Raw genomic sequence first — 24,840 nt, 5'->3', positions numbered from 1 at the left:
TTCTCAGCATAACCTTTAAATTTCTCTACTCTAAAACAAGAAAACTTAGTATTTCTTCCTTATCATATTTACAAATACAAACTTAGGAAGCAGTATTTCTTATCAGCGTAGAACTCTCTCTTTCTTTTTCTTCTCTTTATTCCAAACAATTTTTATTGGGTTTCAACTTATAGTTAGTCAATGATTCATCACCGTATTATTTTTAAAAATTGAACATCATCATTACAGAGCTCTGCTTAGAATTGTCTATCTTGGCGTTGACAAGTTGTTGTTCATGACTTCTTGTTGCACGTCTTGAAGATCGGTTTGGCAGAAATTAAATCCATGGTGCTATCCATCGCTCTTCTTGATACTTGCTCCCACAATAAAGCTTCAGCCCACTGGGATTAACGTTTTGTTGCATCGCCGAGAAACAGAAGTATGTATTGTATGAAATGTATTGTATGAAATGTATTGGATGAAATGTATTGGATGAAATGTATTGGATGAAATGTATTGGATGAATTGTATTAAATGTATTGGATGTATTGGATGAAATGTATAGTATGAAATTACTGCATGAAAGTACTGTAAGAAATGTATTTATGAAAGTATTCCATGAAATAGTATGAAATGTATTGTATGAAGTGTATAAAGCGCCAAAGCCTTAAGATTCATTCAATATGCTGGTTCTTACATCTTTGGTATTCCTGGGGTGTAAAATTTATTTAATATTCTATATATCGGTACGGACATCAATAAGTAAGCCAAAATGATGAATACTATTTCATATTTCGACAGGTCTTATATAAACAATTTATTTTTTTTTACTCCACTCTGATGTTGTAAAAAATTTTATCTATCTAATTGTCAACAAAAATAATAACCTGGAAAATTCGTAGTTGAATAATAATGTTGACTTTTCTTCGTTTTATAACCCAGTAAAGAAAAGATGTAAATTTTATTGTAAGCTCAAAAAAAAAAAAACACTAAAGTTTAATTACAATACCAAAGTTATCCACATGTTTCTACTCTACATATATTTTTCTCCATAGATATGTCCAAAGAGCGCCGCTTTCTTCAGGGTGCAATGACGTCATTTTTTTTTTTAATTATAATTTTATGTAGTTTTTTTTTTCCTTGACTCTTTGTCATCATCAACTGTCAACCCTTGCTTAGCGTTGCATTTCGCTATCTTGCATTTGAGAGACAAGCTGTACTTTTTATGGTCCTGGATATTTCCTTCCCTGGACAGCCTTAGTTATATTACCTGGGATCTATTCTGGGTAGGAATGTAGCAACACTTGTTTGATTTGTACGTAACATCGTGATCAAATCAAGATACTTTTGAATTATACTTTTAGATTACCTTATTATTGCATTTAACGTTCAAATATATCTAACTAAGACAACCTTTCGCTAGGCTTGGTAAAAGGCTTTGTAAAGGCATGTAATAAGGTGTTGTTTTTTTTAGTTTTTATGATTTTTTAATATTTTATTTCACTTGATAATATGTATGAATGATATGTTTTAAAAGCAACTTTAAGATATACGGACTTGAAGTACGCTCTAAATCTTGAGGGTTAGTCTAATTCCTTTGTTACTCGAATAACTAAGATTGATTTGAGGTATAACTTATTAGTAATTGATTTAAAAGTTTTAAATACGCGGACAGGGGCGTTGTTTTTAAGTGTGGTGACGCCATGTGACCACGAGTTGAGAGACACAAGCTTCATTATGACTCTCTTACACTAAGCCTTTTGTTTACAAGACATACTAAACGATAGGAGGTCGGCTCTGAATAGACACAAAGGTGATAAGGTCAAGTCACAAAGCGTTTAATCCAAGTAAATAATGACAATCCGTGTAGGTCGATCGATTCAAAACTCAGTAGTTATGTCGCTCGTTAGCCCGTGTTTAAGTCTAGCTCAATGATTCTAAAAATATTCTCTGACTGAAACTGGTGTTAGATTAATCAGTCATTCGTAGCGTTTGGCCCCTGAGTTTTATCATTTTTTAAAACACCAATGTCAACAGAAGGCTTTAAATGTTTCATATGTTGAAGAGTTTATTTCAGCCAGACGTTTAATCTCAATTATTTACTGTTGATTTAAAGGTTGGTTGTTGTTGTTTTTTTTAAATATACATTTCAAATATTCTATTATTTTTCAGCAACACAATTAAAAATTGAAAGCAGTGACTCTTTTAGGGCAAAACTTTCAAGAGTCTCGCGAGAATTCAGCTTTTTCTTCCCTCAGCATTCAAGTTAGAAAGTTCAATTACTCTGTAACTTCAAAGAATAAACAAATCGTCAAATATACTTATGCAGAACAGTGTTAACCAATTAATGTAATATTTGAGGAAAGTATATCAGCTATTGATTATTTGCCCATAGTACACGTAACATAGACTACATCACAAACACTGAATAGAAGAATACAAGAACTAGTTGCTTGCACAACTGAAACGTTGCTTTATTTATTCTATTTTAAGTATTTGCCAAAGTTTTTAATTGACCAGTTAGCTTCTAAATCTTATTTTTTCTTATCGACTGCAGATCTTATCGATTTAAAAACAAAAAAGATTATTACGTCCTATGTATTTCGTATCTGGTCCTGCATGTTATACAGTGACTTTAACTCACTAACTGCTGAAATGTTCAATGCGTGACATGATGCAAGTGTTTACTTCTCCAAGCAGACGTTTGAATGTAAACTATTCGTCTGCTTAAAATTTTAACGTTGGTAATGTTTTTAAAAAATAATGTAACACTTTTAAACAAAGATGGATATTTAATTTGTGTAAAGGAATTTTTTAAATGGTTTTAAACACGAGAACGTTTTATTTCAACCAATATTTCTGGTGTTCTGCGTGTAGCCGTTGTAGTCACGTTTTAAAAGTTAAGTGTTTGATAAATTTCAAACTGATTCAAATTATTTTATTTGATGCTCATCACCATTGACCCCTAGAACTACTTAGTGATTTGATATATTCGTGCCATCAAGTATAGTGGCTCTAATGTCTGTGTTTATGTTAATTGTTTGTATGTACAGCGCAGCTTCCATCCAGGATGGCTGCCTGGTCGTGCGGTTTGCGCGATGGACTGTCGTTCAGATTTATCGATGGTCCCGGGTTCAAACCCTGCCCGCTCCCATCCCCCGTCGTCCTGCGGGAGGTTTGGACTAGGAAGTAATTATCTTCAACTCTGAAACATGTAAAACAACAAAACAAACATCCTTATAGCATAATTAGAGCGCTGGTGCACAGTGACTTTTGTGGGCCAGAGGGGAAGGGGTTAAAACTGAGAAGGTTTCTGTACTGCCTTTAGGCGCATAGTAAACACAACTCATTTCGAGTCGGGGCTCGAACTCGCGCCCCCTTGATAGGTAACCATGCGGTTTATGACTCTCCGCGACGCATCACAATTTAATTAAAAAGAAAACAGTAGTATAATTATTTTAATTTCTAATGCAAGCTGAAACAAAACATGTTGAGGCCAATGATACCAAAAGCTTTTAAAAGCTCATAAATATATCTATATCATTAATTAATATGATTAATTCTTGGACACAAAATAAAAACCTTCAAAAATATGTCGAGAAAACGAGTTTCATTTTTTGCATCCCTAGAATAGTCTAGCGCTCTCACATTTGTTTTTAATAGCTTAGATTTAAGGAGAACAATGTCTTAATGGGAATAGAGATAAACCAATATTGTCATAATCAATAAGAAATAGATACTTTTAAATATTAACTATAGTATGTAGAATGCAGAGTAATAATATATAAAAATGCTTATAAAAAACAAAGCTTATTTGAGGGGAAAAAAGCCACACTAGCAACGATGTCTTTCAATAATGTAAAAGTTATTTTCCTTTTTTATTTCAGACCCCCCCCCCCCCAAAAAAAAAAATTGATTGACTAATTCATCTATTTTGTATTGATTCGTATTTCGAATAGAAGTAATAAATAATTGTTTTAAGTTTCAGCTTGATCCGAGAATGTGTGTGTGGGGTAAATAACGAGTACATCTATCTAAGGGGACTAGATCCGATATATTTAGCCTTATATGTGAATACTAAAAGGATTAACTTCCTTGTTGGTATCAAACAAATAATTAATTACCAGTAATCAATTTACTAATTGTTTGTTTTATTGATTCATGCATTGTCAATGATGATTAATTGTGTAAAGTTTTATCTTTTTTAAAGAATAAGTGTTGGAAAATAATTATTTATTTATAAACATACAGACAGGCACATAGTGTAGAAACACCCAATGATTGAGATTTCAAAATGTGTAGCACAAATGAAAAGTGACCATTAGACATAATCCAAACCATAGATCCTTCTTACTCAAATCTCTAGCATTCAAATGTAAATAGATCAGTATGGCTCTAGTAAATAAACATCTTTTTTTTATTTTGAACAAAACGTTTTTCATGAACTTTTCTTAAGCTACAGTAAGTGTTACACACCAAGCATACAGGCGAATCATTGAAACGAGAGGCGGGGTTTAGTTTTTAAAGGAAATAGTGGAAAGCAGGAGAACGCCCTTTTTTATTACAAAAATAATTTATATAATCAAAGATCAACTTCCACCCCTATTTCCTATATTCCATCAACTAAATTTAATAGATAGATAGATAGATAGATAGATAGATAGATAGATAGATAGATAGATAGATAGATAGATAGATAGATAGATAGATAGATAGATAGATAGATAGATAGATAGATAGATAGATAGACAGTCAGTTTATACAGAGGCGTAATAAGGGGGCACGATGCACTGGGCTCCACCAGGGGCGGACTGGCTATATGGGCAAACGGGCAAATGTCCGGTGGGCCGGTACCAAATGGGCCGGTCTGGTCGCGACCTAAGAAAAAAAAATTTCAATGCAAAAAAAAAGTGACAGCAGCAAGACACAAAGGCCCGAACACTTTATTTTTATTACAATTAATTTTGTTTGAAATTCAACAAGAATATCAACAACTAAACAATACAAAATACACTGTACGTATTATCATTTGCAAAACGTTAGACCGTACTTTCTGCTATGCACAAGTGGCATGGACTGCTTTGATGTCTTCGAGGTTGTGTTTGGCCTAATCATTTTGCTGGTCGGCAAGGGCCTTTGATGGCACTCCCATTTTTTTTGCTCCTTCCCCCCCCCCCCCCTCTTTTAATGGTTCTCATGAAATTTAACCAAAAAGAGGGATGAGAGAGGTTAAGTTAGAAAACATTGATATAACGCAGAAAAAAAAATAAAACAAAAAAGATAGGCGCGACAATCAGCTCTTTAACAATACTTAATAGAAATTAACTTTACCACATACACACAGCTGCGAAAATGCATACCACCCAACTTATTAACAGCTCAATATGGGTATAAAGCTCTACTTTCTGCGATTTGAAAAGAAAAAGCAAGTTTCTTTTTGTTTATTTTTAATAACATAGATCTAACAATACTACACTTAAGGCTTACAAAAATATTATTTAATTAAAAAATAAATCTAGATCTAAATCAATTTTTATACTATTATAATAAATGGCAAACTTATGCTTAGTATGAAGTCATTAATGATGAAAATAATTACAATAATTTATATAGCGCTGTCACATCTGTGACAGATGGGGGAATGTGATGTGTGTTTGGCTCGTTTAATGTCTAGGGGATGATTATTTTTAAAGCTATCACACCCCCACTTATCCGCATATGAATCGGGAGCAGACACGCAACGAGACAAAGCAATGAAAGATGGATACAAAAGTTAAAATAAAGAATATTTATTTACATAAATATACATATAAGGATAAAAAGGGGGAGGGTTTGCATCTATCTCTAGTATATTCTATGTTTAATCATCACTCTTGCACCTAATAAGAGAGTATGTCACTTTGTCCTCTGACTTAGCTGGTATTCCTGTTGATGTCGCAGCTGGCTGTGTCCTGGCTTGAGGTTCTGCAGCTGGAGGTGGCGCTCTAGCGGATAGAGGGACGCCGGTGATATAGTTCTTGTGGAGTCTCAATCCCCAAAATCTAATATCTGTAGTGGGCACAGTAGGGCAGGTGGCCGGCTACCGTGGGCACAAGTGTACTGCGGGCAGAGCTGATCTGCCGTGGGCAGCGTAGTTGACAGGATATGTCCAGTGAGTTGCAGAGGGTTGGCGTAGCTATGACGTCTCGCACAGACCTGAGTCCATAGGGACGTCGCACCTAATAAGATGACAGGTGGGCTGTCGAATAGGCGGGCAATGCCGATAGCGCCAAGTGGTAGAGTTGAGTAGATCTCAGTAGGCAAGTGCAGTGCTGAATAGCACTAAGCACATAAATAGTAGGTGATTCTCGATAGCAAATAAATAGGTGATTAATCCAGTAGATAAATAGGCAGGTAAGTAATCCGATAAATAGGCAGACACCCGAGGGAGGCACCAGGTATTCCTCTAGGAGAGAGAATAAGTGATATAGTCCAGACTCGATAGCTCAGCTCGAATGAGAAATGAAAGAGAGTCTGGCTTTGATTTGGTTTACCTTATATACAGGCCTGGAGAATGTGGGCGGACACCGGAAACGTCCTAGGCTAGGATTTATCTTACACGTGGGTGGATTTGACTCGAGGTGGGAGTCGCACCTTGGAATATCACGCGGTGTGTTGGCCAGGGTAATCTCTTAGATCAAAGAGAGACGTGGGAGAAGGGGGGGGGGGGGGGGAGAGTGACTTGCATTCCCCACAAGGTGGTGTCATCTGCGCCCGTCAGACATCCGGCCGGTACGATCAAAGAGAACGTGTCTATCTTTGCCCCGGTCAAGGGGAGATAAGTCGAAAGACGTGGCCTAGCTATCTCCAATGTGGTCAACTAAGTCTAGCCTGGAGCGGAAAAGGTGTGGCGGGTGAATGATTTAGGGGTTGGATGGGGAAATAATTAAAATAAAAAAAAATAAATAATGAAAAATAATAATTAATGCTGTGATAATTTAGAGTGACTCTGACAGCGAGTTTTTGACTTGTCACAACATCGGATATTTAATTAAAGGAGATTTATATTTTAAATAATGGTTCATGGTATATTCATATACAAATCGCGTTTTTGAGAATGTACTTGAAGGAAGCAAGAGCTTTTCACATTAAGTAAGTGCCTCTCTAACCGTTCTGCTTTCTCTTATCCTTTAATGGAATGGGTTGCCTGAGTCAGCCAGGAAAACCAATGATTTAGCATATTTTAAGTCACAGATCAACATGCTTGACTAGATTGACACATGAAATGCGTAAGACGTAACAATCTTATATTTTGAAGAAACGTCTGTTATCTATAAGTAATACCAAAAAGCTTCAAACTCATTAGGCTGCTATTGTATTGTTTATAGTTTTCAGACATGTATAAATAGAATACATTATGTAATCGTACGAATGCTTACATCCAGTTTTCGATGCGTTATCAAACTTTATATATTTTGTAAAGAATTAGGCTTACACCTATAATATAACACATGGGCGTAGCCAGGAGGGAAGGGTCTTCAAACCACTGGCGGATCCAGGGGGGGGGCGGTAGGGGCGATCGCCCCCCCCCCCAACTCGGCCGACCCCCCCCCCCAACCCGAAGGGGGGGGGGGCGGACGAACTTTAGTATAGGATTCACACAATTTGTATACGAATTTATTACTTATGTTAAAAATATATACTAATTATTTATATTCCAACCTATTTTTAGATTATTTCGCCCCCCCCCCTCTAGTATGTTGGCCGATTTGGTGGGGTCGGGAGGGGGCGATGGTATCAATCCCGCCCCCCCCTTAACTTTCGAGTGGGGGGGGGCGGTCCAATTTATTGGTAGAAATCACAGCCTGCTAACAAAATCAATTAAATATCTATATCCTTGTAACTTGTTATTGATATTTTAACCGATCTTTATATTATGTCGTTCCCTGTTTGCCGATTGGTGGGGGGAGGGGACGAATACCTCTTCTGCCCTTCCCACATAAACCCTTTGAGTGGGGGGGGGCGGTCCGTTTTTATTGAGAAATCATAGTTTGTGAACAAAATTAGTTGAATTAATATATAAATTTTATATTATGTCGCTCCCTTTCTGGTATTTTGGCCGATTCGGTGGGGTGAGGGGGGGGGATTGCAAGTACTGCCCTCCCCACTCTAGCCCTCTGAGTGCTGGGGGGGGGCGGTCCTATTTTTGTGGAGAATCATAGTTTGTGAATGAAATTAGTTGAATATCTATATAATATAAACTACGTATTGATATGTGACCCATTGTAAATATGTCGTACCACACTCTAATCTCAAATTGTATCATTAGAAAATTTAAATGAAAAAGGGTTGTACCAGGTGGGAGGGGCGATACATGCAATCGCATTTCCCCCATCGGACAAATCAATACTTTTTCTTTTTGTATTATAGTTAAGAAATTACAAAATTAAAAAAATCTGTCACTAATATAATTTATATATACTATAAATTAAATTCTTATATCGAGTCGCCCCATACCTATTCTTTAATGCCAAATGCAATCTTTAGCAGAAATTAGTAAAGGAGCGAGAATTAATCGTTTTCACTCTACCGCCATTCCCATTTCCAGACAGAGTTTTTGTAATTTCACATGAAGTTATCATAAGTATTTTAAGAAAGACTTTGCATTGGAAAAGTTAGAATTCAAACGAAATTTTTCAGTATAAGAGTCATGATTGAGATGAGTTCTAGACTCAAATAACGTTTTCATAGTCGCCTTTTCCCAACCTTTACTCAATCTGATATTTTTCTAGCTAAATAAATTTGGGACTATAACTCACAATTTATGCTAGAGTTTTCTTGAATACTATTTATCGAATAAGTTTTTTTTCGGCGGCGATCCTCAAAGCAAAAATCTAAATACGTGGGGTATCCTATCTTTTCAAGGAACAAATCGGTTTTATTTGCAATGTATTATGGGTCTATAAATTCAAATTAGAATATTTTTCAAGTACAACATTATTCGAAAGGTCGTTTTTTAATAGTATAAATAATGAGCTTCAGGTCAGGAGAATACGTTTCTGCAGAGAAGAATGCAAGGAAACGCTTTTGGCGTCGGGGCTTCGCCCCGAACTTCATTTATGGGTAATGAGTTGTAGATGTCAGGAGAATGCGTTTCTGCAATGAAGAATGCAAGAAAACGCTTTTGGCGTCGGGGCTTCGCCCCGAACTACATTGTGAAGAATGAGCTGTACTTGTCAGGAGAATGCGTATCTGCAGTCAAAAAAGCAAGAAAACGCTTATGGCGTCGGGGCTTCGCCCCGAACTACATTGATGAATAATGAGCTGTACTTGTCAGGAGAATGCGTTTCTGCAGTGAAAAAAGCAAGAAAACGCTTATGGCGTCGGGGCTTCGCCCCGAACTTCACCAGAGAACCTTATAGCGCTGCCCCAGTTGTTTTGGTTTTCGCCGAAGGTTGAGAAATGCTGCTTTTTTTATTCTCATATTTATATATATATATATATACATATATATGTGTGTGCGTGTGTGTGTGCGTGTGTGTGTGTGTGTGTGTGAGCGCGCGCGCTGTATGCACGTTTATGCGTAGGGTTAGGGTTTACTGGGCGTTAGGGTTAGGGTTTGGAAAAAAATCGGCCCCCCCACTCCAAAGTTCTGGATCCGCTAGTGCTTCAAACCATCACTTGCCTCAGACCTCATTGTCTGAAGGGGAAAATTTACTTACTGCCCCAGTGCAGCCAACGTAAGCAAACTACAGTTTCCAAATTTCATGAGCGTAGCCAAAAGTTGTTTTTTTTTGTTTCCCTTCCCCCTCCAATACAAAAACTTAAGCATTTTACCATTTTCTACTATTCGCTGGACTCCATTGAATAGCAGATTTGGTTTTTGAATTTTTAAAGCGGAAGAGCAGCACTGTACATTGCACTGTAGATACCTCAGAATATGCATTTTTAAAGCTTAAAATAACGGAAATAATGCTTGGACCCCACTGGGGGCAGCTCACAGCGCTCCCCCGGACTCCCTAGCTGCCCTTTGGCGGTGTGTACTGTCTCATTAATTATAGGAAGAGAGTATTCTAGGGTAGAAAAAATGTTTGAAAGAATGAAAGATCAGAATGTAATGAAGATTAATTACATATACACACACACTAAAATATATGTATATATAAATTGCGGAGTGAGGTAAAAATCCCCCCAGGCCACACAGAAAATATATGACATGCCATTTGTGGGCCGGTTTATATGGTAATGCCCGGGCCGATTTTGATACCCAGTCCGCCCCTGGGCTCCACCCTCAGGAAGGCGCCACACGCAGCCTATATTTCTATGTGACGTTCATGGAAAAGGGGAGGGGGCGCCAATAATGTACCTTGCCCCGGGCGCACCTTTTATTCACTACGCCTATGAGTTAGAAAGAGAGATATCCCCCAACTCAAGAGTTAGGACCTGCCCTTGATCTGCACAGATACTAATCTATTTAGTTCAAACATGGAATGTATTTCTTTGATTATTTTTTTTTTATTTTAAGTCTGGCAACGTTTCAAATAGAACAAAACAAAATAAAAATAAAACACACACACACTAAAAACGGGTTTTGATACTTTTTGTTTTCTTGTAATGATTCGTAACCATTGCTATGTTCAAAGGGCAGTAATTCATATCAGACTTATACAAATGCAGAATCAATGCCCCCTGCAATGACTGCGACATGAAAGACAACTCGTTTTACTTGAAGAAGTTGAACTCTAGTTTAGCAGCATACATTTTAGTAGAAAGAACAAGAAAACGAACTATAACTTAAATCAGCGTTTGTTTTGTCTGTGTTGTGTGTTGGCAAAGTATGTAGGTCACATCTCTTGTTCTACCTAATCACGTGGACAAATGCTCTTCTTTCATCTACGGACTGCAAACAAGCCTAATTATATAGTATTATATATTATTATTATTATTTACAATTTAAATCGTTACTTTCCCTTTACTCTTCTAGAGGAATATATGACAATAGAATACAAAAATAATTGGCCCGAACATTTAGTCGTTGGAGAGAAACCTCCTACTAGCTAACGTAGACCCAGCTAATTCTTGAGTCACATCGGCGTTATAGAGTTTGGGTGCGTATGTGTTTCTATGGTAAGAATAAGTTAGCAATTGTTTGGTGGCTATGAAGTGTTAATGATGCAAGAGAAGCAGGACTGTCGTAAGTTGTCTTGGGTAGGCAAGTCGACTCTAGAATGCCATAGAGTATAGAGAAAAGACATGTCGTTATAGTGAGTTCAATCTTCTTTAAAATATAATATTATTTCTTAAGTCTTATAATTTCATCTCAATATGAATTTGTCTATATTGTAATAACAAGTTCTATTTAGTATTGTTCAGAAAGAATGTTATTCAAGTTATTTCAAGTTTTAAAAGTCAAACTATACTAGCCTACAGTGTTTTAATTGTTAACCAGCAGTTTGGTGCTACAGAAGTGAACAACAGTCGCACAAATACAAAAACTGTCTCTCATCTCTTTTATTGTTTCTGATATGAAGTTCTGGGAAAAGCTGCCCCCCCCCCCTTTTTTTTTTGTTCAAATTATGTTCTTTCATTTCGTTCTTTTTCAGATTTCCTATTGACTTCACTAACGTTAATTGCTATTAGCTAAATTATCAAATTTATATAAAATGTTTCAATAAAAGTTTAATATTTCTTTATCAATTCCTTTTTTTCCTCCGTCCATAGACATAACAATATCAAGCATTAAAAAGAGGTTTCTTAAACTATGAATGTTTAAAACAGAGTCAGTTCCTAATTATTCTGTAGACATTCATGTTACATGGTAGACCTATGGCGAGACGACGCTGGCCCACTTTGACCTAGATACAAATGAAGGAGAAATGCCTGGCCCTTGCTGCTTTAGTTGTATGCCTGATCACTCGGGATGTGATATCACAAACTTACAGCAGCACAGTGGCCATTATGAAGGACATCGTAGAGAATGGTGACTACCACACGGAGGTGCGTCCTCTCAAAGATCAGTCTCAGGTCATGAAAGTTTATGTCAACTTTGAAATGGTGTCTATTGTGGGTCTTGATGATGTCACTCAAAGCTTCACAGCCAACGGCTTTTTGATATTTAATTGGCTAGATGAGGTAGGTGTTGGATACGATTTTTATTTAGATATTTTTTTTTTCTAAATGGGGCATTTTATAAATGGACTCTGGTATATCCATGAACAGAATACGGACGTATTTATCATACCATCACCTATTCTTGTCTGTTGGACCCTCTGACTTGATCTCTCTCCTTCTTTTGCTTCGACTAGAATCTCTTTCAATGACATTCTTTAATGTTTTTTGGTTGTTTTGTTGTTGTTGTTGTTTTTACTGTGGAGCCATTTAAGCTTTGTATTTAAAAAATTATAATTCATATAGCAGAAACAATTTTCTAACCTCTTTCACTTGCAACACAAAGCTGATATCAACTCCCTTTGTCTCTCTGACTGTCTGTGTGTCTGTTTTTCTGTCTGTCAGGTAAAACGTTTAACACGTTCTTTCATCTACGCCCATTCTCGGATTAATTGAAATAAAACCATCTATGTTTAGTGGTATTTGTTGCCCCATAATAAAGTGAGCTAATGACCTCCATCCATTGATCGTTGTGTCCTAAGCGTCGATTATATTTTAACATTTTGTCTTTTCTAACCCTTTTTAAATAAAAACAGGTTTAACATCAATTGAAAATGCTTTCGTCAGTAAACATCGAAGTGCTCTAAACGGAAACAGTTTACCAGTATCGTACGAGTTTTGTAGAGATGACGAAGGAAACAATGCGGCCTTAAGAAAAAAATAAATTAATCTGTACAAAATTCTTTAAAAACTTATTAAGCGTCACATTCAATAGCGTACAAGAAAGAATACAATTACTACTATAACGAACTAAAACTGTCCTGTTCTAACTTGATATTTTCTAAATTACTTTAAAGTCTTTTACGATTTCGTTTTCCATGGACAGAGTTGCCTGATTTTAAAATTTGTGTCTCGAAAATTCTTAATTAATGGTTGTTAATTAACTTCAGCGTTGAAAAGTGTCATTCACATGACGCCACTTAGACATACATTTGGAAACAGTTGAAGGCTTAATGAAATGGTTTATAGAGATTTGTTGAGGTCCTATCGGTCTGCAATTTGAATTGTAAAAGCAAGTTTCGATCAGTTTAAGCTTCTTCAAGATTAACCTTTGCTGACTTTAGATTTATTCTGTTCTATTTTTTTCCACTTGGAAGTCATCCCCTAGAGGGTGTCACCCAGTGCTGCCCACAACCCCTTCAGCCCCCTAGAGGGTGTCACCCAGTGCTGCCCACAACCCCTTCAGCCCCCTAGAGGGTGTCACCCAGTGCTGCCCACAACCCCTTCAGCCCCCTAGAGGGTGTCACCCGGTACTGCCCACAACCCCTTCAGCCCCCTAGAGGGTGTCACCCGGTACTGCCCACAACCCCTTCAGCCCCCTAGAGGGTGTCACCCAGTGCTGCCCACAACCCCTTCAGCCCCCTAGAGGGTGTCACCCGGTGCTGCCCACAACCCCTTCAGCCCCCTAGAGGGTGTCACCCAGTGCTGCCCACAACCCCTTCAGCCCCCTAGAGGGTGTCACCCTGTGCTGCCCACAACCCCTTCAGCCCCCTAGAGGGTGTCACCCAGTGCTGCCCACAACCCCTTCAGCCCCCTAGAGGGTGTCACCCGGTACTGCCCACAACCCCTTCAGCCCCCTATTGAAGGCACTGACTTTAACTCCACAGAAGGGAAACAACGCTGGAGATGTCATAGACTAAGAGCGTACATTGTTTACTGAGGCGACATCGGACTGCCTCCCTTCTTCGGTGGAATCAAACGAAATGATATGTACAACATCGACGACTTACTCATAAATGTCTGTTGGTCGATATTTGTCTAAATGTAGTATACGAGAATCAGCATAAATAGAGCTCTCATAGCACCTAGTAATATCGACTAACAACAGTACACAGTTCACTATGTTATACAATATAATTCTAATTTTTGTTTCTGTGTGTCGAGAAATAGAGGCAGCCAGAAAAAAACACACTTTTCTTTCAATGTTTTCAGCTACTTTCTTCTTGTATTCATTTTAAAAGGAAAAGTATTTTTTCAGATTCTTACATGGGATCCCAGTTTGTATGGCAACCAGACGTTAATCCATCCAGTACCTGAGAAGATCTGGAAGCCAAGAGTTGTGCTGATGAATACACTTGGAGACAGGGATCTCTTCCAGGACGATGTGGCGTAAGTCTAGACATTTCATTGCCTCTTTTTAAGGCATGTTTAGAAAGTAAGCATTACATCACTTAGGAATATAGTTGAAGTAAAGTCTACCACTTTGTTAATTTCACTTTGTGAAAAGATTATCTGGCGGGGCATGGTGGCTGAGTGGTAAAGCGTTTGGCTTTCGAAACGAGGAGTCTCCTGTTCGAATCTTGGTGAAAACTGGGATCTTGAATTGAAATATTTTTAAGACGCCCCTGAGACAACTTAGCTCAAATGGATACCTGACATCGGAGAAAGTGTAGGTGGTTAGTCTTTGTGCTGAACACATGACACCCTCGTATACCGTTGGCTTGAAAAGTCTGTAAGTGATGCTTACAAAAATCTACCTTGACGAAGTATGTAAAGATCATCAGTCTAATTTGAGAAGGATTTTAGAGATAGATCATGAAAGTGTTAACCTAACAAAGGGATAGCAGATATTAATGAATGTCGTCTACAGGAAGCGTGAAACAAGGAAGGACATAAAGGTCCTTGTAAAGCACTTCCATTTACAAGCTTAGATTTCAGATGAATATAGAAACGATTGATGCAGGAAAGATCATAATGTTGCATTTGCTACATGAAACTAAACATATCTGCAACATTGAAAAAGAAAGAAGTCCCATTATATCTGTTAGGTGGATAAAACACAGCAAGTCTCATCTACTACGTAAAAGAAGATATATGCTACCTGGGTTTCCCGACAGAATGGAGAACTACAGAATAGAGAAAGACAATATCGCGCGGATAAAATAACGTTGAAAAATAGTGCTGACATAAATTGTTCCGACAAAATTGAGCAAAGTTTTCTCTACAAAATTTCGCGGACTAATTTATATGAAAGAAAATTGATTCATTTGGAAGGTTAGAATATTTTGGAATGTTAAGGTTAATCTCTATGTGGCTGTACTGTCTTGCACTGTGTCTTGCACTGTGTGAAATCCGGTAATGAATATACTGCTCTATGTGTATGATACGTCTATGCTAGAATAGAGTCGGAAGTGTAGAACGTTGGATATCACGTAACGGCTTGGGGGGGGGGGGGGGGGGTTAAACTTTGTTAGGATTTGTTTTAAAGGGGGAAAGATTTGTTACGTAACAAAAAATGTAAAAAATCGAATGAAATAATAGCTATAGTGCAGTACTCCCTTGACATTCGCTGGTCCGACTTTATTGCGGGTCCAAATTTCTCGGAAAGGTTAAACTTTTAGTTTTCAAAAAATATTAATGGAGAAAAAAATATTCGTTTTTTTTTTATTACACATAAGGTTTTCTCACGGGTTTTCTCACGGGTTTTCTCACGGGTTTTCTCACGGGTTTTCTCACGGGTTTTCTCACGGGTTTTCTCACGGGTTTTCTCACGGGTTTTCTCACGGGTTTTCTCACGGGTTTTCTCACGGGTTTTCTCACGGGTTTTCTCACGGGTTTTCTCACGGGTTTTCTCACGGGTTTTCTCACGGGTTTTCTCACGGGTTTTCTCACGGGTTTTCTCACGGGTTTTCTCACGGGTTTTCTCACGGGTTTTCTCACGGGTTTTCTCACGGGTTTTCTCACGGGTTTTCTCACGGGTTTTCTCACGGGTTTTCTCACGGGTTTTCTCACGGGTTTTCTCACGGGTTTTCTCACGGGTTTTCTCACGGGTTTTCTCACGGGTTTTCTCACGGGTTTTCTCACGGGTTTTCTCACGGGTTTTCTCACGGGTTTTCTCACGGGTTTTCTCACGGGTTTTCTCACGGGTTTTCTCACGGGTTTTCTCACGGGTTTTCTCACGGGTTTTCTCACGGGTTTTCTCACGGGTTTTCTCACGGGTTTTCTCACGGGTTTTCTCACGGGTTTTCTCACGGGTTTTCTCACGGGTTTTCTCACGGGTTTTCTCACGGGTTTTCTCACGGGTTTTCTCACGGGTTTTCTCACGGGTTTTCTCACGGGTTTTCTCACGGGTTTTCTCACGGGTTTTCTCACGGGTTTTCTCACGGGTTTTCTCACGGGTTTTCTCACGGGTTTTCTCACGGGTTTTCTCACGGGTTTTCTCACGGGTTTTCTCACGGGTTTTCTCACGGGTTTTCTCACGGGTTTTCTCACGGGTTTTCTCACGGGTTTTCTCACGGGTTTTCTCACGGGTTTTCTCACGGGTTTTCTCACGGGTTTTCTCACGGGTTTTCTCACGGGTTTTCTCACGGGTTTTCTCACGGGTTTTCTCACGGGTTTTCTCACGGGTTTTCTCACGGGTTTTCTCACGGGTTTTCTCACGGGTTTTCTCACGGGTTTTCTCACGGGTTTTCTCACGGGTTTTCTCACGGGTTTTCTCACGGGTTTTCTCACGGGTTTTCTCACGGGTTTTCTCACGGGTTTTCTCACGGGTTTTCTCACGGGTTTTCTCACGGGTTTTCCGACGGACTCCAGATATGGACTGAATATGTCATCGTAGCGCTGACTGAATTCTATCAATGAAACGTGGGATTTTGGTAAAAAGCAGATGTTTGCAAGATTAATATGAACAATTCGTCTTGTAAACATTAGTTTAAGATTCTAAAAAAAAACAACCCAGAAACAAATGTAATATTTGAACAAACAGTACATCATTTTAATTTTCTTTTGGACTTTCGTTTATAAATTAAATGAGTCAAAATTTAAAACCAATTGCCGATCTAAAAATACAATTAGAATTTTTAACAATTATGAGGACAAAAAGGTGTAGCATTTTTTGTTCATGTCGCTATCCAATTAATTCTCAGTGAACTATTTCTAGGCCAGTGTTTATCAACAATGAAGGTTCCGTCAGCTGGGTGCCAGGCAGTCTGATCCCTTCCTCTTGTGAGTTACAAATGTCAGATTATCCATTTGATGAGCAAGCATGTACAATCACTGTTAAGTATTGATTCATTTGGTCATTTCATAAACAAAGAATTGTATAATAGGATATTATTATATACTATATTATATACAAAATAATGCAGTATTAGTCCTGCAGGTGTTATTTGAAATTTGCACTACTACTACTTTAACTGTTTTGTTTTACAACGCTTCTATTAACTCACTCCGTCTGTCTGGGTGAAGTCTTTCACACGTTGATTCTCCCACTTCCCATTCTCGATCAAGTAGAAATTTTACACAATTATTCATTGTCGATGGTAATACATGAAACAAACAAAATGACCCAATTAGCTAATCAGTTAGTGGTAATTCATAAATTTTGTTGTATATAGAAAAATGAGTGATAAATCTGGCAATATTGAGGGCTTTGGCAATGGTTTTGCGGTGCTTTAGCCTATATATGCATTGTTTTTCAAAGCATTTTTGATATCTCGTTTGTTTAACAAATCTTGCGAAGCAAAATGAAAACATTTTGTCGGTTACAAAAAAACTTGAAAAATATTATCAAAACCAGAGTGGGTATTCTTCAAATACGCCGGTCAGACAATGACTTCAACTGCGTTGTATAAGTGTTGCTAGACACTAAGCTAGATATTTATGATTAGGTCTAGTATCAGCTGAAAGTGAACTGTCCAATCAGTGTTTCGGTCAAAAAGAAGGTGTTTAGGCTAAGTATAGCTTTCGAAATAATATATAGTAGGTAAATATTACGTTTCTAGTTAAAGCTAGATTTACATTTAGGTTGCTAATTTGTTATAGTTATTCCCTTCACAGACATATTAGTTTATTATATTTTTTATTAAAGTTTATTGAAATGTTGTACTTATGTTGCAATAGTCTACTGTTTACTTTAAAATCTCTCTCCACATAAAAAAAATTAACACGTTACGGAATTAATTATAAAAAAGAATAACAACTATGAAAAAATGTAAGCATATTTAAAACTAATACAAAGTACACTTTAATAAATACGAAATATTTCTCTGACTGCAGTTCTTTGCCATGCAGTACAGTGTAACCGAGCTTGTCTTTGAAGCCAGCTCACCCAAAGTCTTGCTGGACTTTTTCACCAAACACGGAGAATGGGAACTCTCGGATACAAGTTTGAATGTCACGGAGTTGAATTCGGGAAACTGGGCCGGTTCGGCTGTACAGGTAATCGATTTAATTAAGAGACCCCACTATAAGAGACCCCACTAACCTTTTTCGTAAGCTTCTATTGTAAGGGCATATAGCGAAAATAATAAGAAAATATTTTTATTTTGTGGGGAGTAATCTTGAACCCAAAACGTAGCTAGGGTTAGACAGGACATATAGGTTAAAGACTATTAGTGTAGTAACGCTAGAGACGCTTAATTAACGATATAGAAAGACTTAAGGATACGTACCCTTGAGCAGAAATTAGCCTTGTATGTTTAAAAAGTATGTTTTATGAGTGTGTAAATGTAAGATCAACTGTATTAGAACTCGCCGGATCTTGAAATCTATCTGATAACAACACTGTACGACTCGGTATAAATGCGAAGCTCTATATCTGTATGTTATGACACGTGACAATCAAATGTTCATTGTTGTTGTTTAAAGTGCCATTAGGTTATCTATACTAAATGACTTTTAATCTGGTCTTTATTATTATATGGTGCAAAATAAATAAAATAGTTGCATGTGTATGAATATAGACAATACAAAGCATTTGCAATCTTAAGTTTCAAAATTCTCTTTACGTTGTCAGCTGTTGAAATGTTTCAAACGTATAATGTTGCCGATGTTAATCATAGTATACTATTACCAATACGAGGACTGCAGGGCGTCAACTAATACCTTCCACATACCCTTAATTGTGGGTGACTATCGGTTTGACAATACCAATTGACAAATTGACAAGTGGTTTTGAAAGTGGAGTGGAAGGGGGTAAAGTCAAGTTTGGGTCAAGGATTAACGTAGCGAGGGTGAGAAATACATAGAATTATGGGAAGGATTACGTTTTTCCCAGTTTGGACCCGTTTGAAAAAGGAGTGTCAGTAATAACAATAAAGTTTTACCTCTTATATACCTACACATTCTGCGGGACAAACTTTTGAGACTCAAAAAAAATTATCGAAGACGCAGAAGACGAAAAGAAAACTTAAATACACCGCCGGAGGACTACGGCTTTGTCTGCATGAGGTGTGGGAAAATATGCAGGTCGCAAACGGGTTAGCGTAATCATGTGAAACAATTCTCTCATCCTTAGTCTTCAGAATCAAAGACACTGCCATTTTTAGTATGCATTCTTATTATTAAGTAGACTACTTCATGTGTTTATTGATGAAGATTTGTTCCCAAGTCGACAGAAGCAGCGGCTGCAACATTCTGAGTTTGATCTTTCGAATTAGAAATATGCAAAACTTTGCGTTCGTGAAATGAGCTGTTTATCAATATGTGTTGTTGTTTCTTTCCCAGTTGAAATTTAAACTGAAAAGACGGCCAACATTTCTTCTGATCAATATTGTTCTACCAGTTGTCTTTCTTTCTTTTCTCAACCTCCTTGTATTTGTTATCCCTGCAGATTCAGGGGAGAAGATCAGTTATGGTAAGTGTATTTGGTTAATGTGTTTTCTTGTCTAACATAGGTCTGGTATTAGCAGGGCATACAGACGTCGATTATTTTTTTTAGTGTTGTTTGTTTTGCAGGGTATATAAAATGGTTTTTTTTTTGCAAGTCATATATGGGTCTGTTATTAGAAGCACCGATATGGGTCTTTATATTACCAGCCATGCACGGGTCTGTTTTTTACAGCAAATCTATAGATTTCAATTTCGTATTTGCAACGTAACAGCCAAATGGACACGACAGCATGCCTTTGGTGTCTGCTCTGTAGAAAGTATCGAAAATTGATACATTTTTAAAACGATATAATCTATTCGTTTTCTTGTTTTTCACTGTGGATGTAAACAAATACCATTTCAAATGTAAAATAACTCCTATTTTATATTGAAATACTTTAGTCGAACAAACATTTCTTTATGATTGTCTACAATTCCAGTTGATTCAGTTTAAAAATCTAATAAATGACACAACATATAAACATCAGGGAATATCCAATTTCATGTTTTACTTGCATTTATTTTATTTTCCTATTTATATGATTTCTCCATGCATGTTACATATAATTTCATCATTATTATCATTACGATTTCTCTTTAGTTATTTGTTTTTATATTCATAAAAACAATTGCGCTCTACACAATTCATTGTCTTACAGAGCAGACTCTGGGCACTTATGATAAAAATTTTCTTTTATTAAATCAATAAAAAAAAAAAACTTTCTGAAATTTGAATAGATTATGTGATCTTGCTGTAAGAGTGAACGTGCCCAATTTCAGCTCCATAGGTTCAATGAACGTTGTCAACAGAAACGAGTGTTAGTTTTTACTATCATAAAAGTTTGAGTTAACAGCAGAAATTAAAATCAATATGTAAACACAAAAATACTAAATCCTTTTTCTTATATATATATCTAGTATGAAATTCTTCAATTCTTAACTTTTACAAAATAGACGTGTAGACATTCTCAGAAGTAGGACACACACAAATATGTCAAATATTAACATATCACACTATACATACATACACACATACACACACTTATACATACATACACACATACATACAACACACACACACACATATATATTAAGACCTACTTGTTTAAAACTTTTTTAGATTAGTTTTTGATTTCTATTGTCGTGTTTGTGTTTGTAATGTTATTACAGCGCCTTGAGCCTACGTTTTGTTTGTTAACAGCGCTTTATAAATAAATTATTATTATTAAATTATTATTATTATATATATACATACACACAGATACATATATATATAACTAACCCTTATATATATACATCATACATACACACATACATATACACATACATACACACATAAATACTTAAAGATATATATATATATATATATATATATATATATATATATATATATATATATATATATATATATATATATATTCAGTGTAACAAAAATCACGTTTTCCGATTGACAACACTGAGTGTGCTCAAACCATTGAAACTGTTAGTGATAATCGTTGTTATATTTTTGGAATAGTGAAACGTTTGATCAAACATGTATCCATGGGATGTATCAATGTAGTTACTATGTACTTATTTTGTTCTGGCTAGGCATCACAGTGTTGTTGGCCCTGTCGGTATTTCTCAGCGTCGTTAGCAGTATGCTGCCTCGCTCTGGGTCCACAACTCCCAAGCTGACCATCTACCTCTTTTTGTTGCTCATCATCTCCATGTTGACCGTCATCGACAGCATCATCATTGTCTACCTGGCTCACAAAGACGAGGTCAGTTGACCATTTTTCTTTTCTGATTTTCAATCCAAAATTATCAAGGAAGTCCGTTGCTCGTTTTTATGTGGAAAGAAAAAATAGACAGTGAAAAGAAGAAAGTTTTGGCCCCTTTCAAGAGTTATCGCTTCAAAAGGCACATAAAAGTTCTAAGTTACTTTTAGCTGTTAACATGAGCGTTATATGATTAGCTCAAAGATCAGCAGATTTTTTTTCCTATGCCAAATTGCCAAAAAATCTTAGATGCATTAAAATATGAAAACTCGGAGACTTCCTCCAAACTTTGAATCTCGGTGACTCTGCACTAACTAGGTCTACACTCCATACGTTGTTCATAGGTTTGTATTTAGTGCAGATCTAGAGTACTCTGTTCATCCAGGGCCGTTCTTAGGCCACATCAACCTATTATTAAATTAAACCATTATAACTTATATATAATAACAGGGTTTCCACGGTCTCCCGAGTTTCAGGAAATCTCCTGAAAAGGCAAAATATACGAAAAAGTCCTGGAAATCTCCTGAAATTATTCAAACCTCCTGAAAAATGGTCAATATTGTCATTTTTGGGATGCCAATAGATAAATACAGCATTGTGAGTTTTCATTAAATAAAAATGTATTTCAAAGACGAAAGTATTTTCTAACTAACAAAAATTTTAATTTTGACATTATGCTGATCCCTACCCAGACTAGGCCCCGCGCAATCCGTCTCGCATAGGGCCCCGCACACTTCCTGTTATGGCTGTGTTCATCTGATTGTATTTGTTACACCTCAGTGGGCGAGCTAGGTGAGAGAGAGTTAACCATGATATGAGGTCCATGGGTAAGAAAATAAATGGTTTATATCAGAACAGAGTTCTCGAGGATCTTGAATAGTTGTACATACGCGTATTGTGGAGGGCTGAAGGAAAGGCTAGTAATGACGTAAACTGGCCAGTAAAGTCTTGGTAGGAGACTATAGAAGAGATGTCAAACTAACTATCGTGGTCATTGTTTGGTGTCATTGTTCAGTGGTCATTGTGTTGTCATGGATAGTTATTGATCATCATTATCTTCACAACGCTTAATTTTTTCAACGATAACATTACATATTAGTCAAGTTATTGTTTTACTTGAACAAGTGATTTATGTTTTAACCATTTTAGTTCATTTCTGGATCACTTGTTGTTGTTGTTTTTTTAATTGAGTTTAAAAGCATTAATCTTAAAAAAAAAGATAATCTACTCCCTGTTTCTTTAGTGTGTTCAACGAGAGATATAGAGGCACCTCTGAAATAGCATATGGCACATAATTCGAGAGATATAGAGGCACCTCTGAAATAGCATATGGCACATAATTCGAGAGATATAGAGGCACCTCTGAAATAGCATATGGCACATAATTCGAGAGATAACACTTCTCCCCAAACCAAATTGTGACATAAAATTGCTGCTACATCAAGTAGCTTGACATCATTTATTGCAGATCTAGAGCGTTACTACAATGGTCATAACATTGTTACTACAATGGTCATAACATTGTTTTGAATTGCTCAGTCTGAGTTGTTCAATGTACAGGTCGTCTTTTAGTTTTCACTTTTCCTTTCTGCTGAATGACCTAATTAGGTTTGATTATTTGTTTTGTAGATCTGTCATAGAGAGACTGAAAAGCGCAGTTTAAATGTCTTTCTAACTACTTCATGTGTCCATTAAATTTAAGGATACTTTAAGACTATTTGCTGTTGACACAACTTACTGCGTGGATTGATCTTTGACAAAGTTTGCTCTAAAGAAAAACAATACATATCGCAATCTAATGCTTAATGAGCAAAGATGGCGGAAAGAAGTTGTCTTATCCGAGACCATTCTTTATTGAAGGCGTCAACACAGACTTGCGACGTCGTACAGATTTGTGACGTGACCAAGAGCTATTCCTTTCCACTACCCACAGATTAAGAATTCGCTGGTCAGTGTTCAGACGATTGGTCTTGGCTTAGCCCTTCTAAATTGTTTCCCAAATTGTCATTCCCAAAGGGATGATTATGGTTTTGTGGTGGTAAACATTAAATTGGAAGTCATTGGGAAAGACTAAACTAATGATCAAAATTTTTTAAACATGAAGTTTAAAGATTTATTGCAATACCCTGGATCTCACCTTTCTATGTCTTGTTTGAAGTTAAATTGAAAGTCTGAACAAACAATACAGGAAGCGGCGATCCTTTACATTAGGTCTATATTTTTAATTTTTTATTTTCATTTTCTTTCTACCAGAAAGAGACGTCCCATTTGAAAGCCAAAGAAAATTTTCAAAGTGCATTCTCTAAAACACAAAAATTGACTCGCACAATTTCCTCCATGTTAAACAACAAAGTGAAACCTAACGACAATGTCAATCATAATGACTCCAGCCCAAGTCCAAACAATACAACGTCTGACGCTGACTCTCTCGGGTTTCAAAACTTCTCAACCGTGGACATGAAGGTTGAGGTGAATGAACCTAAAGACAATGCAACTCCTCCCAGAGTTAATAACTACAGGCTGATAGGCAAACACATAGACAGAGTGTCTTTCATTGCCTTCTTTATTCTGTGGATCTTAGTGACACTAGGGTTCTTGTTAGACATGGCTGTCTGATGGTACACGTGCCTTGAGTGTTGATGAGAATTGTATAAATTATTTAAAAAATTAAAACAGTTTTTATGTTCAAATAATACAGTACAATAGAGATGTAGATTCTATATTTTATTCGACAATGAACAAAAAAGAGGGAAAAAATAGCCAGGATGGAATCTGTCTTCTGTAACCTGAGTTTAAGTAGTCGAACTTCTTTGAGTGAAACTTTAGCATGAACATATGGCTGTACAGTTACCTTTAACCTTATTAGGCTTCTAATTATACAGAACGTGTAAGGCAATAGTAGGAGAGTACACAATAAGTCACAAGGTCAAATATCAAGATGAAATTATAGGGCAGGTTAGATTTGCAGAAACCAATAAAAGAATCCACATACAATGATATAATGAAGAGTTCAATATATTCTTTTAAATTCAAAAAAGATAAAGACTAGGTATTAAAGAATGCATCAGGTACTTATAAATAATTTATAGTTTAGCGTTGTTTCTGTGCACTTACAATGAAGATCACAAGAACTAAAATATGGTACTAGATTATATTGCAATGATAATTATTGGCAAAGTCCAAAAAATATAAATGAACAGTTGCATATATTGATAACTTAAATTGTTCAAAGCTTTTATTTGTTTATGTGTTAGGTATACAATAATCTTGTTTAAAAAAGTGTACTAAATCAATCTTCTTGATAGAGCCTCAACTGTATGAGTTGGGATAAAGCTGTTCGAACATTGCTTAATATATTGAATTA

At 36.7% G+C, this 24,840-nt stretch overlaps 1 protein-coding gene across 1 annotated transcript; it reads left to right on the top strand.

Annotated features, from left to right (window-relative positions):
• Nucleotides 1–1,945: 1,945 nt before the first annotated feature.
• LOC106054659 (acetylcholine receptor subunit alpha-like) lies at nt 1,946–24,106 on the top strand. Its single transcript, XM_013210637.2, has 8 exons — nt 1,946–2,095; nt 11,680–12,090; nt 14,105–14,235; nt 17,006–17,123; nt 18,124–18,285; nt 19,573–19,702; nt 21,307–21,479; nt 23,730–24,106. The coding sequence occupies exons 2-8, from the start codon at nt 11,824–11,826 to the stop codon at nt 24,090–24,092; spliced, it is 1,344 nt and encodes a 447-aa protein (XP_013066091.2). The 5' UTR covers nt 1,946–2,095; nt 11,680–11,823; the 3' UTR covers nt 24,093–24,106.
• Nucleotides 24,107–24,840: the final 734 nt, after the last annotated feature.

The sequence above is a fragment of the Biomphalaria glabrata genome, chromosome 8, assembly GCF_947242115.1.
Source record: "Biomphalaria glabrata chromosome 8, xgBioGlab47.1, whole genome shotgun sequence".
Taxonomy (NCBI): domain Eukaryota; kingdom Metazoa; phylum Mollusca; class Gastropoda; family Planorbidae; genus Biomphalaria; species Biomphalaria glabrata.
Note: the sequence above shows the minus strand (reverse complement) of the source record. Positions and strands in the feature narration are given on the sequence as shown.